General features: G+C 45.3%; 1 protein-coding gene across 2 annotated transcripts in view; it reads left to right on the top strand.

Annotated features, from left to right (window-relative positions):
- Window positions 1–9,990: 9,990 nt before the first annotated feature.
- RRAS2 (RAS related 2) overlaps window positions 9,991–21,488 on the top strand; it is a 45,875-nt gene continuing 34,377 nt past the window's right edge. Inside the window, exons 1-2 of one of the 2 annotated variants that reach the window (XM_030039290.1) lie at window positions 9,991–10,066; window positions 10,109–10,348. In XM_030039290.1, the coding sequence (XP_029895150.1) occupies window positions 10,244–10,348 (105 nt within the window). In that variant the 5' untranslated portion in view covers window positions 9,991–10,066; window positions 10,109–10,243. Of the gene's footprint in view, window positions 10,067–10,108; window positions 10,349–11,441; window positions 11,490–21,488 lie in introns of those variants that run through there. The other variant, XM_030039288.1, reaches the window with a different exon arrangement.

A 21,488-nucleotide genomic window follows, 5' to 3' on the forward strand; every position in this document is an offset into this window, starting at 1 on the left:
ATTTCTTCTGTCTATTTAGATGGTAATTTCCATGTGACAGAAACTGGGTTTTATGACATGTTGGTACAGAATCCACCAGTGTGATCCACTAATACAGGTTCTTTAAATTGGTGGTAAAAACCAACTTGTGCAAATACGAAAAATTAAATGTTAATTCCTCAGCTGAAATCTCAGTATAAGCTAATTTCACATATTTGAACAAGTGCTTTTCTTCTTCTTGGCAATAGGCCTCACTGGTCAAAATATGACAGATTTGGCAAAGTCTGCTAATATCACCTTTGAACCAAAAGCTCAAGTGCCTCTGGAGCCAAACAGAAGGTATTTGGACTACAGGGTACTCTGCTACGCATATAGGGTTTCCTTGAGGTATGTAGATTGGGGCAGGAGGAAAAGGAGAGGAGGAAGAATTGCTGAAACTCTGAAACAGCCTATTTCCTCACCTCCAGCAATTCTTCTTCCACTCCTATTTCCCCTTACCTAAATTGGGCAAGCCAGCAGACAACAATTTCACTTGGTAGTGTATGTCTGTTGAGTTTTGGAAAAACGCCCTTCCACGTCTTTAAGCTGCCATTCAGCAGTACCTTGGAATACCCCATATCCTGAGAAGGGGCTCCTTGGCCTGTCGATGATGGGAAGAGGGTGGAAAGGGAGTTGACTTCATTCTTCATTGTGTGTTGAGATGTACAGGGGGTGTGATGAGACTGCTAGGCTGCAGGACTCGGTGGAGGAATCTGAGGGCAAGACCAGCAGAGGCAATCAGTAGAGAGGGAGTTTGCCAACAAGGAGTTTCCCACAGAATGGGAAGAAAAAACGGGAAGAATGGTAGACAGGAGAAAAAGACACATTTTACAGGATTTTTACATTGGCATCTCACTTCTCACGTGCAAAGAAAATGAACTGCTGAACCTTCTCCCGTTCACCCACAACTAACCCTTACATGATGAAATGACAGTGCTGAGGCAAATTGTTGTAGGCTGAGAAAACAGTTTCACTAAGCAATAGCAGTGACTTCAGCAAGCTGTGACATCTGAAAACACAGACAGACTAGCCTGTCCTTTATTTACTAGCAGTAGAGATGCCCTGTTATGTTTAATAGGCAATAGTGGTCAGTAGCTTAAGGGTCGACCAAGACAGTAAGGGAAGCTTCAACTGTTGGGGCATCTTGAAAGTATGAAGAAATGTGGCACTTTGGTGATAGGATGCATGAAAAACAGAGTGGGGACAGAAAAAATATCTCCTTAAAAGAAATTCATGTCCCCAAGCAGCTTTTAGCCAGAGAAAGAATAATATTTATGTATCTATGAAACTCTTTACAGACAGGACCTTGCTGTACAAACCCCATTGCTAACACCAGTACTGTTTTAAGACACCACCTAGGTGAAGAATCCATGCTGCCCTATTTTTAGCGCTGGAAATTTAAGAGATGGATGTGAGTGTTTTGAAGGACAGCTCTTCTGGCTAGATGCTGATCCTACATCATATGGATTTTTGCTCATTTCAGTCGCCAAGAGATCAGAATGTGACATCTTGAAGAACCAAGCATTGGGCAGCCAGCAACCGAGGGTTTATCACCACCAGACCAGTGCTGATGGTTCAAGAAAGAACCCCCCATTTCATATCAATGAAAAGCAAACCTTTCACTGTCCTCAGGATGTACCTGCATTGCACGTGTAAGCGCACACTGTAGAAGCAGGGTGGGTAAACTAGTCTGGGCACCAAAATCAGGATCCATGTATAAATGTGCTTGTTTAAATATACCTCCAGTATCTCTATCCTATACTGCAACCTCAGTTGTTTAAACCACTCTGAAGTACTGAATCTTTTAAATCTCATCATTTCATAGTCTCAGACATCTGGTAAACTCCATCTGTGCTATGGAACTATGCTATTTCAAGGTCATGCATTTCAGTAAATGATTCCTAGTGCATTTTGCTCCTGTGTGGATTTAGAGTTCTCAGAATTAACCAGACGGCTCTCTGCATCCGGCTGAGGTACAGAAATACTGGGACAACGAATTCTAGAAAAATCGCATCAGAAAATTAATCCATGAGAATGGGTCATGAAGGATAAAGGGAAATAGAAATGAGGCTGCGAGTGGCCTTACAAAACGTGAGTTTATAGGAAATAGCAGAGTTGGCAGGTTGCTAAATAAATGCTGTGAAGCACAACCACCTTAGTGCAAAAGGAGGACAGGAATTTTACTAAGACCAGAGTGCCTCAATCATTAGCTCTCCTTTGATCTCAGCATAAGAAGGAAACATGCAGAAAATGAAATGTAGGTCATCATACTAAGGAATTATACTAAAATGGCAATACAAGCCTTTATCGTGGAAATTACACTGTGAGTTAGCAAGAGGAATAAAATGCAAGGAAGCATATTTCTGAAAGTATATCACTAAAAAGAGGGAGTTCAAGCTCAGGTGTTGTACGATACCAAGAAGTGAGGGAAAGCACCAGGGAAGGGGAAAGTAGGTTTTTTTTTTCATTCTTTCCTAATATACTTAACTGCAATCAAATAACTAACAAAGTCTTGTCTACATACGGAACAATGCATGTGTTGTTTCTGAATTACATTCTCTCTTTTCAGAACTTTTCCTTAATGCTTGTGGTCATTCAAAAGTCCTGTTTTCTTTTCCCCCAGCATGCAGCTTCTGAAAATGTAGGACGTGCTTTCTTGTTTCACTGTCTAGGTTATTACTGAAATATTTAATAATACTAGATCGGGTCAGGTCTTCTGCAGACTTGTGTAGTACTATCCTCAGTTTTGTCAGTGAACCACTGAAAATCACTGAGTCCAGTGTTCCCACCTGCCCTGCTCCCGCTTCAGTGCCACCATCAACATAATACAAGGAACTGGCCTGTTTATAAGCACGTCATGAAAGATAGTATCAGAAACTTTACTAAAATCAAGATGTAGAATGCATACTGCTTCCTCCTACTCAAATGCCTGTTAATGGATCATAGGAGAAAAATATTTTGATTTGACACAATTTGGAGAAGAACATATTGGTTGTCAGTTACGTCCTTGTTTTCTTCCAGGTATTTACTAATAGTTTAATTATTTGTTTTAATACTTTTTTTCAGAAAATGAGATTAGAGTGACTGATCCATAATTCTCTATTCTTTGTTTTCTCCCTTTTTTAACATATTTATCCTCTTCAGCCTCTTGGACTTCTCACCCGTCTTCTATAAAGTGCAGAGGGTAACCACCAATGCCTCCGAGACTGCTCACCATGTACTTGACAGCATATGTTGTCAGGCCCAGGTGATTTAGTCCAACCTGCCTAAGTAATTTCTCACCCTTTCTTTCTCTATTCAAGCCTAACTATCACAATTAAGCGGATCTAGAAGAGCAGCACTGGTGTGGGAGCTTTGTGTGAGTAGTGGAAATGCGGCTTTCACATCACAGCTCTCTTGGCTGCACTATCTTACCAACTCCAGGAAAACAATAGAAGCCAACTAAGATGTGCCCACAAACCCTCAGGTTTTTTACAAGATGAGTGGCAGAGGTTTCTTGGGGCAGGCGGCAAAAGCTAACTGCCTCGTTCCATTTCTGGGCAGCAGGATCATGCATGACCGAAAGGCGTGGGAAAATCTGGCTGTTCCCAATTTGAGATTAAGAGGCTGTTTTGGATATCCAGGCATTTCCTACACAAGAACGATCTTTTTGTTATCCTGCCTCTCTCTCATCGCTCTGTGGAAACATCATAAATGTAAGAAAGCAAAGAGGCTTCTGAGCGTTAGGGGAAAATAAGAAGTTTCTTATATCCTGTACGATGGGAAAGGAAACCAGCAGTGTTTAGCCTTTTGGCGGTGAAGAAAAAAACCCCAGTTTCTGTGTCTCGTGCGGGGCAGAGGCTCCGGTCATACTGTGGTACACGAAGTAGCTGTGTGCATCGATGAAGATAGCTCATTTTCCTGGCCAAGGAAATCCAGCTGTGGTTTGCGGGATTGTCTTTGACAGCACTGCCGGTTCATTTCTGTCTGAAGCCCCCCAGATTGTGGAGGTGGCGGGCGCAGTGAATCCGGCTGCCGAGCACCGTCAGGCTGGAGGGCGGTCTCCCGCGGCGCGACACGAGAGGGGGGCAGCTCGCTGGGATGTGAACCGGAGCCTGGCAGGTTGCGAATCCCCCAAACTGCCCTCGTGCAGCTGGCACGTGCTGCCGTTGGGGATGCGCACGGAGGCGAGCCGGGGGACAGAGAGTTGCAGGTGTTACCTCCTCTCCCAACCCTGAACTCGCCAGCCGTGGCTCCACTGCAGCAAGTCGGGAGCTGCGGGGCTCTGCAGCAGACCTCTCGCCGGGGGCACGTTCTGGCACTGCACGGCAGCTGCCTGCTCCTGGGAGACAGCGCTCAGCGTGCCCCCCGCGTCGGGAAATCACGGATGCGGTTACCCACCGAGGGGTGGGCACCACAACGCAAGCTCCTCTGGGATGCTGGGGGCCCCCAGCCAGCAAGGTCTGGCCTTGCCCTATCCCTCCGGCCCAGAGACAGGTCTCAGAAGATGCCACGAAGCCCCCCGTGATGGTCTCGGGCAGCTCTCTGCAAGGGGCACAAACAGCGACCGGAGGCACGCGTGGGGCTCGCCAGCCTCCGGGCAACGCTCTGCTGGGGTCCCATACTGCGAGGAAGCCGGGTCGGTGGTGACCACAGTAGATGGAAAGAGGTTTGCGGTGTAAGGGATTGAAGGCACCACGCTGAACGGCAAGGAAATGTCATCCGCCCCGAGCTTGCTTCTGCTGTCTATCACAGCCAGCAGTTGTACCCCTGGTTACTCACTTCATCTGGAGAGAGACCAGAAAAGGTACACTCTCCCTTCCGATAGAGTAAGGGTCTTCTTGCGAGCAGTAATTTAGAGGTGATTTGTGGAGAAATTTTCTTTTGGGCTCGCTTTCACATTTTTAGGGTCTGTGGGGAAGGTCTAAAAGTTTCTAGTTTGGGTTTCTTTCCTGCTTCTTTTCTATCCTAGCAATATCACAAAATAAATGTATTAATAAATACATATGTAAAAATATACACATACATAACATCTAAATATATATGGAAAAAAAATAATCAAGATTGGATTGCTTGTTTTGCTAGAGGATTGCCTGAATGCCTGGGTGTGCAAAACCTGACCTGCTCACTAAAGAACTGATGCTGGTGCATTCTCCAAAAAAAAATATATAGAAATTCGCCCACATGTTAATTGCTCAGTGCAGTTATGTAAGTGTTAGGGAAAACATATACCATCATAAACTTAAACAATGTTGTCTAAAAGCCTGTTCCTACACAGTTTATTTTACTCTTTTCTCTTGGGATGTTATTGTTTTGTAATTACAACTGGGTATAAATGCATCTGAATTGCTAAAGTAATCATAATAATTAATAAAAATTGATAAGCCCATCTTAGAAATTACAGCAAAAAAAAGGGGGGGCGACACGACACACATAGTATTTTTCCTTTGTAGATCAATTTCAAGCCTCAGAGAAAATGACACATTTTGAAGTGTTTACTACCGACTATTTTACTGGAATAGGTAGATACAAAAATAGATGAACATTTATAAAAAGCTGTAGCTACTTGGCTGAAAATAGTTTTATTCCTTACTTAGACAGAAACTGATAAGTGTGTCCGACGAGAAATGGCTTATCTTTTCTTCTAGTTTCCGGGTGCTCATTATAATTGTAACAAATAGTTCACATTTTTTTTTATACACAGGAAAAATTACTGCCCATTTTATTCTGAATTAGTTCTTGCATTCCTATCCCAAGGAAAATCAAATTGTTTATAACTTTTCTCCCAAGCTTCTTGTTCTATGGTTTTGAGAAAGCCAGTTTCCTCCCATCTTCTTACGGTCAGTGGTGGAGTTCTTGGTGAGAATTGCAGCACACGGATCTCCTTAGGTCACAATATTCACACGGAACAAGAGGTGATGTTTAAAGCCTATTTGAGCAAGGTAAATAAACAAGTGCCACCATTAGGTACATATATAATCCTAAATTAGTGCAATAACTCAGTGTTAAAGTTACCTACCATGCTGACTGGTGTCCCAAAGATTTTTGTAACTTTTTTCTGTGATAAGCCTGTGAACAAGTTTTCTTTTAATTAAGCTACTATGTTCTCAGAGAGCACTTTTTAGCTTTCAGTATGTCACTTACTGCATACACGTCTTCTAACCTTCCAAACCCACATCTTTGCCAGGCTGCCAATGTAAAATAAAGTTCTGGATCTTTCCCCCAAGCACTTCCTGAAATCTTTTTTTTCCTGTCATTACATAAAGCACCATAGTGCTCTTTCTTTTAAGCTTGCCATCTGGATGTCATTCTTGATTTTGTCTCTTTTTAAATACGGATATTCAGGCTAGACCTGAAATGACGCAGCTTCTTTCTATGTTAACGGTTCTAAAAGCTATACTTTCTTTCCCAGCCGCTTCATCAAAACTTTGGTCATGTCTTCATCATCTCAAGTCTTGATATTTCAAGTTCTTCCTCTCTGTTATGAAACCCTGCATTTTCTACCTCCCTAGGGATATGCAAACTGGTGCTGCAAAATTTATTTTCCTAACTGCATGGGCCATACAAAACCCCTTTTGAATCATCTTCCCCCGCCACCTCCTACCAGCCACAAGCTCCTTGTCTTCACCTTCTAGGCACCTCACCACTCAGTCTTTCCCAGGTTAGCTGGTCTTGAAATGAAACTGGAGTGTGCTGTATCCTCATCTCCATGTCTTTATTCACACCTTGTCTCCTGAAACCGGGGCTCACAGCAAGGGCTGCTCCCGAGGGAAGACAAGGTGCCGAGTCTCTGCCAGGGCTCAGGGTGCAGGGAGTAGAGACTGGCACTTCCAGGGCTGGCTCTGCCCTGGCTGCCCTGGTGCCCTCCTCTGGAGGGTCCAGCTTCTGTCCTTTGACAGCATGGGGAGTACGAGACAACTGTTTCCACGTACAAAGTTACTATTATGCATAGATGTTTGAACACCCAAGGTTTTAGACTCTCTGTATCTCTGAACTTGAGACTTTCTCTCTCTACCTACGTTTATATAACAAAGAGAAAACAATTCTTACTGGGATCTTTGCATGCAGTTATAAAACTACAGGAAAAATGCTATTCATTAATTGCTGTCCATCTCTTGTTTTTCTCTGATCACTACCTTGTGCTTTGCAAGAATATCACTCTATTTATGAAACTGGATCCCATTACCAAAAATAACAAATGCAAAGAATTTAACAGTAATAGGTTTTTTGCAACAGAGTCTTTTTTATCGTAATGGATGATTGTGTTAATTGTTTTAATCCTTTAGCGTATCTGTCAGTGTTGTTTAAAAAACCAACAAGATTTTCTTGTAGAATTCACAAGACTGGATAGCCACATCAGAGAGAGTAGCTATTTAAAAGGATGTATAATGAAACTGAAAAAAAGGTAAGGGAAAATAAAGATGTTTGGTTTTCTATGTATCTTTAAACCAAGAAATCAGATATCCCGTTGCAATAGTTTGCATAGAGATGAGCGTGTTCTTAAAACTCACTTAAAGTCTGCTTTTCATGTCACTGCCATTCCTGACAGTGGAGTTTACTGGTTACTGTACTAATAGCCAACTATGAGACTGTAACTGTATTTTTATTAAAAAACACCTAATACTCGATAAACTAGCAGCAGTTTCACTTCATCATAGTCCGCACTTTCGATTTTTCTTAAGCGAGAGAACATAATTAAGAATTAGGAGAAGACTTGTCCTGCTGGCTTAATACTCACAGGGGTTCCTGATCCTGACAGTGGCCAGTCAGCGATTCGTAGGCAAGAGCACCAGAACCAGGACACGTGGAAAGCAACTCGTTTCTCATAGCCAGCCTGCCTTCAGGCTGCCAGAGTTTGAGAAACTTCCCGAGTCAAAACTGTGTCCCTGATCGCTGTGCTTAGTAGCTGCTTTATGCTCTGTGACTTTGTCTAACCTTTCGTCACTCAGATGCGGTTTTGTTTTCCACAGCCCCTTGTGGCAGCGACTTCCACAGTTCCATGATTGTGTCTGCGGAAAACACTATCTTTTTTTTGTTTGTTTAAACTTGTTTCTTCATACTGTCACTAGGTGTCCTTTAGTTCTCCTATTTTGAGACTTTCTCTTCAACTTCTCTGTGCTGCTTATGACTTTACAGACCTCTGTTATTTATATCTCCCACTCACTTATCTTTCTTCCCAACTGGAAAATGTTAGGCTATGTATTCTCTCCTGCGTGATTTGTTCCGTATTTTTGATCAGCCAGGGCAATAAGGAAATGGATGTGAAAAAGCAGCTTATTCCTACAGGAGAATACCAAGCCAACGGGGCCCGAGTCCTGGCATTCCTCTTCCAAAATTCAGCTGTGAATCCTGGCGACAAAATGTCTCCATCATCTCCCTCTCATACAGTTACCCCGTTAACTCACAAGGTATCGGTTTGTTTCCTGTGTGTGGAACGCTCTTGCCCTCCACGGAGACAGAATGGGCGTTGAAAGACGTTATTCATTATGTTGCTTTTGGTTTTACAGTTTGGCTTTTTTAAGCAGAGAAGTCCAGTGAAAGAGTTGCAAAGTTCAGCGTGACAGATTAGGAAATGGTGGAATTAAGATTATGGGTACATCACTGATTTACCCCCATGCGTATACATGGTATCACGTTAGTTCTTAATTAGCTCCACAATATGTTATTTCTCCGTGGATCTCTGTTAGTCACTGCGTCAGGCAGTCAGTGCTAACCAGTGGGGTCTGCGCCGGGAAGGAGGCTCCTGCCTGTGGGACCCTCACCTCGTTTGGTGCCGAGCCAACACGTATGTCGAACGCGGGAAGTCTGGGTTTCTTGGGTGAATAAGCAGAAGGTTGCCTGGATTGCTGTCCCTGCCTCCCCACCCAGCTCCACTGCTGTACGGGGCAAGTCCCTTCAACAGAGCTTCATACACGGCCACTGCTTCTGGTTTTGTTATTTTCTAGGTAGGAGGAGCGTGTCCGTCTTGCAGACTTGTTGGCGTGACTACACCACTCGGGAACGCGGCCACAACTAACCGTCATTCCGTGCTGGCAAAAGGCTGTACGTATGTGTATGTACGCACGTAAAATTATACAGGTACGATTTTGTTGCTATGTATCTTTTCAAAAAGGGGCAGGGGAGAGGAAGGGAAGAAGGAATTACCTGGAAGTAGGCCTACCAGCAAAAGTTCTGCTTCTCTGGAGTATGTGCAGCGGCCATCTGCCTGGTGCTTTGGATGTCCAGACACATACTGGACGGTAACGACTCCCCAGGCAGGTAGGGCATCACGGAGAGCAGCAGCCTGCCCCCGGCCGGGGCAGTGCAGACGTGAAGGGCCAAGGTGAATTCACCGCAGACCGCAGCCAGCGTGCGCTGACCGCGTACACAACGGGGTGACCGCGGGGCCGTGACACCCAGCGGCCGGCGACGCTCGGGGGGAGGGTGGCCTTCATCCGACCGGCCCGAACGAGCGGGAGACCCGCTCAGGCGCACGGTGACGAGAAGCCGCGATGAGGCGCGGGGAAGGGCTGGAGCCTCTGGGGCTGTCTTCCCCCTCCGCCCTCCCGCTGAAGCCGTGCCGGACACTCGCGACGCTTCGGCTTCAAGCCCCTCTGCGCCTCGGCCCGGCGCCCGTACGTGGGGGCAGCGGTGCCTCCCTCCCGCCCCGCGGCTACGCGGAGAGGCTCGGCGGCGTCGGTGAAGCGCCCAGCGGCCGGAGGGAGGGCGGGCGGGCGGGCGCCCCAGGAGAGCCCGTGAGGACACCCGTCGTTACCTCTCCGGCGCTCTGCCTGGAGGGAGAGCGCGGAGGCGAGGGGCGACGCCGGGGCTGCCACGACCCGCCCGTTCCAGACAAAGAGGCGTGGTGCCCCGGAGCCGGAGCCGGAGCCGGGCCCCGCCGGGCCGGGCCGCCCGCCGGAGCGCAGCGGCGGGGCGGTGAGCGGCAGGCCCCGCCCCTCGTGCATACCGTAGCTCTGATTAGCATACCGATGAGGCGGGCCCCGCCCCCCGGCGGCCATTTGTAGCCGCGGCGCCCTGGCTGCGGGGGCGGGCGGTGCTCCCCAGCTCGGCGCTGCCGCACCGCACCGCACGGCGGGGCGCTGCCGGCGGCGCACTCGGCGGGGCGCAGGGGCGGCGGGGCGCAGGGGCGGCGGGGCCTGCGGCTGCTCGGCCCCGGCGGGCCCAGGAGGAGGGAGAGAGGGAGAGGCGCCGGACCCGCACCCGGCGGCGGCGCTGCTGCCGCGATCGGCTCCTGCTCGGCTCCCCCATGGCCGCGGGCTGCAGGGACGGCCCGGGGCAGGAGAAGTACCGCCTGGTGGTGGTGGGCGGCGGCGGCGTGGGCAAGTCGGCGCTCACCATCCAGTTCATCCAGGTGAGCGGCCGCGGCGCCCGAGGCGGGGGGAGCCGCTCCGCCCGGCCGCGGCGCCGGGGCCTGGGCGCTGCCCGGCGCGCAGCGCCGAGGAGGAGCCGGGGCGGGGGAGGGGGGGGCCGGGGCCGGGGCGGCGGGCGGCAGCTCCCGGAGGCGCCGGCGGGCGGGGAAGCGGGAAGGCAGGGGCGGGGAGGCGGCGGCGTGACCTTGAGGGGCCCGGGGCGGCGGTTGGGGCGCGGCGCCCCGGGGCGGCGCGAGCCCCCGGGAAGGTTCTGGAGGGCGGGAAGGGGCGGACGCCGCCCCCGGCCCGCCGGGGGCCTCCGCCGCGCCGCGCAGCTCCGGCACGGCCGGCGCCGCCGGGGCGGGCCGCGCCGGTTCGGGGCGGGGGCGCGGGGCGGCCGGGGGCGCCGGGGCCGGCGGCCTCCCGGGGGCGCGGGCGGGGTCCGGCCCCGCGCTCCGCCCGGGAAGCGGCAGCGGCGGTAACCGGCCGCGGCCGGGGGAGCGGTGACACTCGGCGGCCGGCTCCGAAACAGCCGCCCCGGGGCTGAGCCTCCGCCTCTCGGGCCCGGCCGGGCCGGCGAGGGGCGAGGAAGGTCCTGCGGCCCCCCCGGGGAGGAGAGGGATGGGCGCGGGGCGCGCTGGGCCAGCGCTGACCGGCCGTCGCCCACCGCCCCTCCGAGATCTTGCTGTTGGTGCTTCAACTTCTGGATAACTGAACTTTTTTTCTCTTCGATTTCGGTAAAAGCCGTGACAGAATAGGTGGTTTAAAGCGGGCGTATCAGTCTCACGAGGAAGAGTCCTTTTTACTGGTCCGCCGCTAATTCGGCCGTACCCCCTTTATTTATTTTCATCTTCTGCCCTGTTGCTTTCAGTGTTTCTAGCGCTGCCGTGGGAGCGTTATTAATCTGCCTCTGTCTGTGTATGGTGGAAGGAGGAGACAGCTACTTGCGTTCTGCTTGCTGATATTGCTGATGGCAGATCAGCAAATCTGGAGAGAATGACTTTCTGTTTGTTTTCCTTAATTCCACCGAGGAGAGGCCGTAATGCTCTACCTACCCCGAAGACGGGCTGTTTGACAGCGAGGCAAACTTGTCTTTTAACGCTTGGAGCAATGATATTCTCAAATAATGTACCGTTGGAACAGGTGATCTAATAGCAAATAGACTGTTTCTGTTTTTCAGATTTTCTTCATTAATGCATGCATCCATGTGTGTGTTAGCTGTAACCGTCTGTTGAGAATTTAAGCTCTGCAGCATAGACTAAGTAACTACATAGAAAACGGCGCTTTCAAAATCTGGGTGAGCACTGGATAACTGAATGCTTAGAAGATCCAGTATTGTGCAGGACATTAAAATAACTGACACTTTAGGAGAATTAGTTCTTCGGAAATCAGTTTGAACAGTGCATTTGAGATGGAAAGGAAATGCCTGTGGTACAGGTGCCTTGTTTGTTGGTCATGTAGAGCTGGTCAGATACTGGTAAGATACTGGCTCGCTGGTCTGTTTGAAGGTGATGGGGCTAGAACAACTGCAGTCCTCTTGGTGTGTGGATTGAATTCCTCATTGCTTGTATATGGAGATAATTAATTATTGTGGCTGACTGAAGCTGCTTTAGAGTGCCATTCTCTCAAACATGGTACTACTGCTTTAACGGTATTGCCTGCGTCTTCCTGTGGACATCTGAACTGGTTGTGACAGTAATGTGTGCAGCTGGACGCGGCTGCAGTGGAAAATTTTGCTGAATGGATCTCTGGTGTCCCTGGCGATGTTAAGGCTTGTGGATAATTTTAACTTAACAAAAAAAAAGCTGTAATTTCTATTAAAGACATAAGGAGGAAAAAAAAGTGAGGTTCACACTTGATGCCTTGGTATGTCCATTTATTTTAATAGCAGTAAAGTCCTGCCAAGTACTAGATAGCTTCAGTATTTGAATGCTGGTAGAAGTTCATTCTTTAAACAAAAGCTTGAGCTACACCCCTATAGAGATAAAAGTTTGGGCTCAAGTGCTGCGACTGACACTTGTCTTCCAGCAAATATCTGCAGAAGAAGAACCTGTGTCTGCTTTGGCACAGATAAGGATCTCTTCAAATTAATAGCAGAAAAAGAAATAGTTGGCTTTGAGTGTTGAGGCAACAGCACTGTAGCGTTAGGCTGACATGCTGAGGGTGAATTTTTCAAAACAACTTATTGTCAGTTTGTGTTATCTGTATCTTCTTGCCCTCTCAGCTGCTTTATCTTGAGATAAAATCTTGCCACCACAAAGTAATGTTTAGCAGAAAATTCAACCTTCAAAAAAAATGAGAAATAGCTGGGAAGTAAGGACCTTCTGAGCAGAACCTCAGGTACCTTCGAGAAGAGTTTTGTATTGTTTCCATGCTTGCCACGTAGTTACGGATAATAAGAGACAAGGCTTGGTGTATTATTTATATACCACGGTATCTTCCTGAGCTCTTAAAGCTATGATGTTATCAAGTGTGTGCGATGCCTTGCAACCACTTCTGTAGTTTCTGTACCGCAAGTGTATTGCCAAATACATTGTTTGTCTTCTAAGACTGCATAGAAACTGCTCCAAATTGCTTTAAAATCGATTACAAGCAAGTCACATGCTTCATTTTTGGAATTTCTTAGGATTAAGTGACAAACTTGCAGTTGTCTTCACTAAAATGTGGATCAGTACTAGCTCTTGTTAACATGACAAATCTTGATGTCAGTGAAGGATTTAAATTCTCTTTTGCTTCTTTATTGCTTGAGTTTAAAATATGGCTGTCACCAACTCGGTTTTGAAGCTCAAAAAGGAAAGTTTCTTCTTACTGATACTAGCAAATATTTCTACACTTGGTCTTGCTTTCCTATAATCCTCTATTTAATTTTCAGTAAATCAGTACTCAAGTACAGTTATTCTTGCTTTTACTTCAGTGCTGCTAATTATTTTCCAGTAGACAAGACTGTTGTGGTGGTAGGATATCATGGGAAGGCATGTGCTGTGATTTACGTTGTATCCTTTAAAGATGAAGAGGGGTTCATATCTGAAAATGGGAAAACTCTTCCTTCATTTCAGATGAAATAAGTAAAAACATGAGGAACTGAGGATGTAAGAAGAACCAGTATGTAGTCTTTCTTTTGCCAGCTTCCTGGTGTTTGTGCACAGCGCATCATTTCCAGCCTTGTTTAGGTGTTGGTGGGGAAGCAGAGAGCATTCATTCTTATAAGAGTAGCCACAGCTGAGGTTGGACTCTCACTTTGGTAGTGATCAGCACGTAAAGTATTCCTGTGCACGAGAGTATCAGTTCCTGAAGATCGTTGTGCCTCAGTCTGAGTTGAAACAACAATGTTTTTGTAAGGAGGCTGAGTGAGCAAACCCACGTCATACAATGAAAGCCCTTTCACGTACTGGGTTCAGCATCGTTGTGCTGATTATTACAGTGCAGTGGGAATGGTACACGAGATGTAACCAGTCACTTGTGTGTAATTGCTTGTGAGCTTGGGTTCCCTTTTCAGAAGTTCAGCTAACAACTTGGAGAAGCTTTAGAGAACAAATTAGCAGATCAGAGCTTTCAGTAGTTGGATGACTGGTGCGTTCCTCAAAATTCTTCCTCCGGGGAGATAAACACAGCTCGATATTGCTGTTGGTGGGCCAGGATTTCATCCTGGAAATATCAAATCACTTCCTTTAAATCAGGATATGATATATGAACTTACTGGTGTTGAGTCTGTGCACTGTTAAGACAGGAAGTGAAGACGCTTGAATTGTAGAGGAGAGTTGATGGGATCAGTCGCAGCTATAAACTTTAGGAAAGCAGCAGTGAATGAGAGTTCAACATTACACCACAGTGTTTTGTAAAACTGTAAGTGATAGAACTAAGCATGCCTTCTCTTATTTGAAACATACACAAATAATCCATCATGCTCACATCCCAAGAGGCAGAAAACTTTTAAAATGCGTTGCAGCCAGTTAACTGGCCTTCTTAGCAGGCTGAGGTATTTGGGAGTATGAGCTGTGCCGAGCACACAGCTGTTGCTACAATAGCTTTTCTCCAGCTGTCGTGCAGAGGTCTGTCACAAAATACCCCACATTCCCTTCTAACTCAGTCCTTTGTAATATTCAGGTTTCCTTGCTCAAAGGGAGTACAGCCTAGCAAATACCCAATCACCCTCTGCATCTTTTTATACTGCAGTTGCCATTTACTTCATGCTTTTTTTTGTTGTTAAACTGAACAATGTATAGCGAGTTTTAGCAGTATATGGCGAGAAAGCCATTGTTGTTTTTTATTCTTTCAACTCTGCTCTGCAAAATAGTGGATGCTTTTGATCAGAATTGTTAAAATTATGTCATACTATTTTTCCTGTTCATAAAAGTATAGCTTTTGTTTTGTGACAGTGACGTGTATTTTTGCATACTGAGTAGACTTTGGTGACTTACAAGGATGTATTGGTTAATAAATGTCCCTAGAACCTTGAGATGGTATTGACTGGATGTAATTTAGTGTGGCTGAGTTGAGCTTAGTTTGCCAGTCAGCTTAATGTTAACTATGGTAATGCATGAACATGTTTGAAACTGCGAAAATGCTTAATGTAATATAAAAATGTATGTAGGGGTTCAGTGTTTGGGTGGTTTTTTGTTTGTTTACTGATTTAATGCTGTATTTACAAGCTTAATTCTTACTGCCAAATTTGTAAAATAAAATATCTTTCCTAATGTTCTTACTGTCAGTAACAAGCTCTGATTGGAGCTGAGCTTACTGTTCTACTAACTAGTGAGTAAAATGAGTTGGGTGTAGGTTTGTTGACTCTTTAATGTTAGTATCAGATACTTGTCTGAAAGCAAGCATATATGACTTGCAGATGGGTGGTGAGCAGCTGTTCAGACTTCTTTTTCCCTTTTTCCTTTCCTTTTCCAAGCTGCTACTTTCACAAGACTGTTAGTTCTCATTAACTAGCAATAAAGCTAAAGGTGGGTTATTTCAAAGTATCTTTTATCTCCGATATAGCTGTTGGGCAAGAAAACGGCTTGTTCTGAATTTTATGGTAAAGCTCTAAAATAGAGTAGTAAAGCAGATTGAAAAGCAACAACTGAAAATGCAGCTGGTGTTCGAGCTGGCGTGCTGGATGTTTGACAGACCCCAATGTCTTAGTGTACCACTTTTGTATGCTAGACTTGGGGGATGTGCAAATCCCTCTGCAGCTTCTGGGTATTCTGACTAACTGTTGCTGACCGTCAAAAAAATGTTCTTCAAGTAAGCACATAAGAAAATCAAAGGAATAAAATGCCATGAATTCCAGGCTGCGGATTCATGCAGGGCTACACTAGGACTGGTATGCTTACTTTTTGATAAAGCGTGGGGCCTTCTTACGGTAAGTAGTAAAATGTAATGCAAGGTGACAAAATACAGTTTAGGAGAGTGAGCGACTGATTGTTGGCATCTGTTGAGGTTAAAGGTGGGAAATAAAAATCCTAATCAAAACAAAGCACTTATGATGCAGTCACCTGGAATAATAAGGGCTGCTTGTTGCACTTCTTGTGAAACTTGAACTGCTCAGCTCCTTACTTCCTAGAGCACTGCTACCAAACAAAAGATTTGTCTCGCTCCGGTTCGTTGTAGATCTACAGCCTGGGAAACGTAGTAGATGACTTCAGGCTTAACTTGCAGGCAAGAAGGAAGCATTGGTTTGCATGTTAGTGTGCTCGTATAGCTAGCAATGGTATCATGCGTTGTAACTTAGCCAGCAGGGACACCATGTATTAATGTACATATAGGGTAGAGCTGAGCTGGGTTCAAAAGCTGGCATAGATTTGGAGTAGTGCTTAAATTTTGACATACTGCTAATTCCAGTTTTGAGGAATTTACGATCCTTTCCCAAAGTGAAATTCCTTTGGGATATCTTAAACCACACTGCAGTCAGAAAGCACCTTTCTGTGTGTTAACCCCTAGCAGCAGTTGCTTGTATAGCAAGTAAATATTGACGTACCTTTTGGTTATCAGGTTGTCTTCTACTGCCACTTGCACAAGGAGTACTGGCACAGCTTCCCGGATTGCTGGCTCACGTACCCTTTGCACTCTTGGGGATGAATAGGCAGCCGCTGGCCCGTAGCCCTGTTCTTCCTTCCCGTGCTAGAGGGAGAAGCTTCTACTTCTGGTTTTGGCCGGAGCTCTGAATTCCAGTGTTCAGTAGTGGTGGTAGAGGGTGGCTTTTATAAGTAGAGCCCTTATATTCAGAGAATCTTGAAGGATCTGAATGGCTCGTGTTTGTATACCTTACGCAACCTGTCTGCATTTACCGAAAGCATTGCCAGCGCTAAAAATGTGACTGAACTCCTTGAGGTACCGGAAGATAAATACCAACTTCGTGAAGTGAAATGTAGCAGTCTTCTGGCTAGCTGGTAGGAAGCTAGGTTTTTTGCAGACCTTCCTAAATTAGTTGCTCTTCAGGTCTAGACTGGTATGACACAAGTGGATAACTTCTCTGTTGGTTCTGACGATTCAGGGGGCTTAACTGCGCTTTGATAGTCTTGTCTTCAATTATGGTTGTAAGCACCGTTAAAGGCAAATGTAACATCCATGTAAATGCAGCACTTATTATAAATGTGTTCTATTTCAAGAAATGTGTAAAACCAGCATTAAAACTGAAATCACACCTGTAATTGTAATTGCTCTTTCTCTTTTTTTTTTTTAACTTTTCCCTGTTGCTTTCATATAACATGTCCAAAGATTTCTGCATGTAACTTTGATCAAACAACACAAACTTTTACCAAAAGGGGTAGAGTGAATGGGATCCAGATCGAAAAGCTTAATTGTAAATAATACTGGTAGGCAATGTTTGCCTGGCAAACGGTTTGCCTTACAAAGTTGCTGAAGCTTTGTTTTGAAATACTGACAGGTAATAGTGGTAGCCTGTTACTTACAGATTTAGAGAGTTGGGTTGGATCCCAGGTGAATTATTTCTGTCTGAGCAGTGATTGAGGCCCTTCCTATTTGTCTTGAACTCTGTCTTTCTTTATGAAGAGAGGTATGCCCTGTGATTGTGAACAAATTTTTTTTATTGGCTTTTTTTACCTTCTGTTATTTGCCATTTTTATGTTTTGTCTCTCAGCTTAAGTGTGGTTGTAGCTTGGGTCTGGGATAGCCTGTAAGGCACTCTGTGGGAACAGGTAACACAAGAAAATACTACTTTTCTCTGTTTATAACTTAATTACTTGAAGTAGATAGCAGGCAAAAAGGATGTTTGCTTTGCCTTTTCTTACTGTCGTGGTTTAACTTATTCTCTTCCGATGACACACCATGCATATAGTTAAGTTAGTCACATCCCCACGTGTAAACTGCCTGATACACAGCACTTCTAGATAGAACTTCCATGAGGTTAAAATTACTTTTTTTTTTTTTTTATAGATTGCTTGCTTTTACTAGGTTGCTTCTAAGAGGGCTGGCTGGAATGCAGCGCGCAGGCTGTTGGTCGTTGAGTTAAAGAAGGTCACGTGTTCACGTTTGAAGTGCTTGATCTTGCGACTAATCAAGCATTAGGCTGCCCATCATTAAAGTGAGGTCAGGGATTCTTATCTGCCCCTGGAAAGGGAAAGGCTGGAGGACTTGCACTTTGGCTGTCCTTAAGTATATGCAGAGCCTCAGACGTGAGCTGGGCAGGGATTACTGGGGAGGCACTTCTCTAGTTACGGGTACGCTCGGCTTACAGATGGAGACCCTCTCGGGTGATTAAGTTCTGTGGTGAATTCTTGTAACGTACAAATGCACTCACAGAGAAGCTCACAAAGGACTGAAAAGGAGAAGGTACCTCTGGAATAGGCTTATGTGGAGCTCCCCAAAACTGTGATGGAAGGCAAGGGCTGCGTGCGTGGCCACGAGGCTGTTGCTGAAGCTGTTGTGGGTCGGAGCGTTGTGCCGGTGCAGCTGGCGAAACCGAAAGGCCTGGAAAGTGAGGGCAAGTTGATTGTTTCTTTGCTTTTTAGAAGGGACAATCAGTGGGGAGCCACAAGGCTAGAGAAATGTTCTTATTCTTCAAGCCCGAAGAAACAGGGCTTTGTTGCAATTGAAGGTTTAATTTGATAAACTAGTACTACCAGTGAGGGAAAACACTCGGAAGGTCCCCGTGCTGCCACAGCAATTTACCACTAGAGCTATTTACTCCATGTAGTTCTCTGGAACTCCACAAGTGATCAGAGTTAAAAATAACGAGGGAATGTTTTTACCCAGGATCGGTTACCCTGTCTGGTTCACTGTGCAGCTCTGCAAACAACTTCATCTGGCAGTTGTGCACATTTAACCGGACCTGCACCAGCTTCTCAGCCGTGTCCAGAAAGTAAACTGTAGTTTCTGGTGAATCTAGATAGGAGTGAGTTCAGATGGTAGGAATGTATGCAGAAGGGCACTATTAAAGATAGCATAAAGTACTAGCTGCTAGGACCAGCATGCATTAATAATTAACTAGATGTTAGCACTGACACATGAAAATGCTACAGTTCAAGCAAAAAAAAAAAAATCAGTGTAACACTAATGACTAAAGTACTCTACAAAGAACTTTATGCAGAAGACCTATGAGAAGCATTATTACTCAGCAGATTAACCTTAGGTAACATATTCATAACTTATCATGTGTATCACTTTCCTCAAGTCTTTTAAGCCAGAAGAACTTGAGCTTCCACACAACTTACAAGCAAATTATTTTTCCAGTCCTGTTCTGAGTATTCTGTAACTGTAGTGATATAATATGTTGACTCACTAGTTGTATTTGCTAGGAAAAGGAGAAATGTTAAAATAACTGCAGTTACCGTTTTTAGTTTTTCTGACAAAACTAACTTGCTCAGCTGGTATCACAGAGCATCTTCAGCATTCCTCATGTAAGCAGATATGAATCTATAAACTTGCAAACAAATCCGAATATTTTGCTTCTTATGTGGTAAGTAGACCATGAAATGGTAGGATGCCGGTGATAAATCTGTGTGAAAAATCTGGCATCTTTGGGTAGAAAAGTGATCTGCTAAATTTCTTCTGTTACTAGACTTACTCTATGTAAGGAAAGTAAGTGGGATTACAGTAATATGTACTGCTTGAGGTAAGGGGTTTCTAAACTGCATGTTCCTAATAGTATTTCTGCATTTATCTCTCCTTTTATAATCATGTGTAAAAAGCAGTTGTTGATAATATACTCGTGTATGTGCTACCAACTCTACTACTTAAGAAAAAGATCCTGTTAAAAATGCATACAATGTTTTTCTCTACTAGCTCACACTAAAAAGTCTTCATTAGCAAAACCTGATTAAGTAATGGTGATATATTTAAAAGGATTATGGCTTTGCATGACCCAGCATTACTCAGAATGCAATTATGAGTGTATTTTAATTTTGTCTTGCAATTTCACTTTCTGCTTAGGATCTTTTTCTAGCAGTTTGTCTTCAAAGTTCTCCAGAAACATACTCTCCTTGCCTTTGCATCTTATTCTCCTGCCTCCCCTCACATCCCAATGTTATCTGAATCTTGACTGCATGTCCTGATTGAGATTTCCAGATGTGAATATACATGCTGTATCATTTTGTTTTCCTATACTTTGACTTTCCTTTAACTGATGTTGCTCCTCCCTGTGAACCACGTTCTCACCCTGCTGGGAGTTCTCAAGATCCTGCTTGGGGTCTTAAAATATCATGGGTGGAGACAATATCCTCTTGTGCTCAGCAGCATTCCTAGTGCTGCAGTGAATTTGGAAAACTTGTCAGTAGGTTGTATGCCGTGATAAACAATTTCCAGACCCTCAAGTTTGAAAGTAAACCTGTGAGGCCAGAATCCTTCCTAGCACATAAGCACGGTAAAACAACTCTAAGTTCTTAAAGCCAAATATGTCTTGCCTTACTGTCTGAGAGTATTTAAATGAGAAGTTTTATATCTTATTTCTGTCTCTGTAGGGGTGAGATGTGTGTGTAGTGGGGTGGTTTTTTTGGGTTTTTTTTGTTTGTTTTTTTTTTTTTCTAGAAATGAAGTGTTCTGCCTGTGGCATCTAGTGGATGGACTACTTTGAGTATCCTGCCTTGCTACTTTTAATGCTGGCTCTTAACAGGTTGTCACCAACCAACGGTGCTGTTGACTGCTTAGTTTTGGTTCAGATGCTTGTGCTTCTAGCTCTTTCAAGTCCAGAAGTCTCTTCCCATAAACTAAGGGAAAAGGTATACTAAACTGCTGTACAGTCTTATGAATGGTTTAACTACTTCTCTAGCTTTTGGTGCAATATTATTTTATGTTGTAGAAGTGATACTACCAACTGCCAAAGTACAAAACCTTAAAGCTTTCATCTTGTTTGATTGCCGCAATAACTAATCATTGAAGCTGTATACCATACCTGGATTATGGGAGGATTAATCATCTGGAGGCGCTCCAGAATCATCAATAAATTATCAGAAGGGAATTGGGCTGCTCACTGTAACTTCTTGAGCATGATTTTAGCATTAAATGTTACATGAAAACAGGTCTTCAGCAGTAGAGGTAACTTAAGATGCTTCCACTTCCACCGGTTAATGCAGTTCATAACTTGCTCTGTTACATTGCTTCAGCCGGTGGGGTGACACTGTAAAAAGGATCACAAAAACCCGGGTAAAATTCTCTGTAGCTAATGTGGACCAACGCAGTTATGCCAAGACCCGTGTGCAGGCAGAGTGAGTGGGGGAGGGATGGGATAGGCAGCAACTTCTGCAGTGGGTTAACCACTGAAGGTGATGTGTGTACTACTGCGTGAAATCTTGTGCAACGGGGGGAAGTTAACCTGTTCCAGCTCTGCTCGAGATGGAGAATGAGACTCAAGAATGGTTGCTCTTACCGTGTAGAGCAAACACCAGAAGAGTTGCGAAATGCCTCCTGTGTATAATACTGATGAGTGACTCCTCTTATCTGATAAGAGGGTGTTCAGTTGAAGTCTCTCAGACTTTAGACTGTGTCAGATCAGCTAATGGAGCAAGAGGCTTGATTTCTTTCAGGTTCAGCTGAAAATGTCAAGGCAGCTCTGAGGCTTCAAGCTATTGTGGTCTCCTGACTAGTCTAGCTACGGTAGGTGCCTGTGCATCTCTGAGACCACAAAGGCTGAAGGTTAGTTACTGCCTGTCAGTGGGTTAGCTCTTTGATCCCCTCGCGTGTTAGTTCTGAGAGCATTAC

Source organism: Aquila chrysaetos, chromosome 16, assembly GCF_900496995.4.
Source record: "Aquila chrysaetos chrysaetos chromosome 16, bAquChr1.4, whole genome shotgun sequence".
Classification (NCBI taxonomy): Eukaryota; Metazoa; Chordata; class Aves; order Accipitriformes; family Accipitridae; genus Aquila; species Aquila chrysaetos.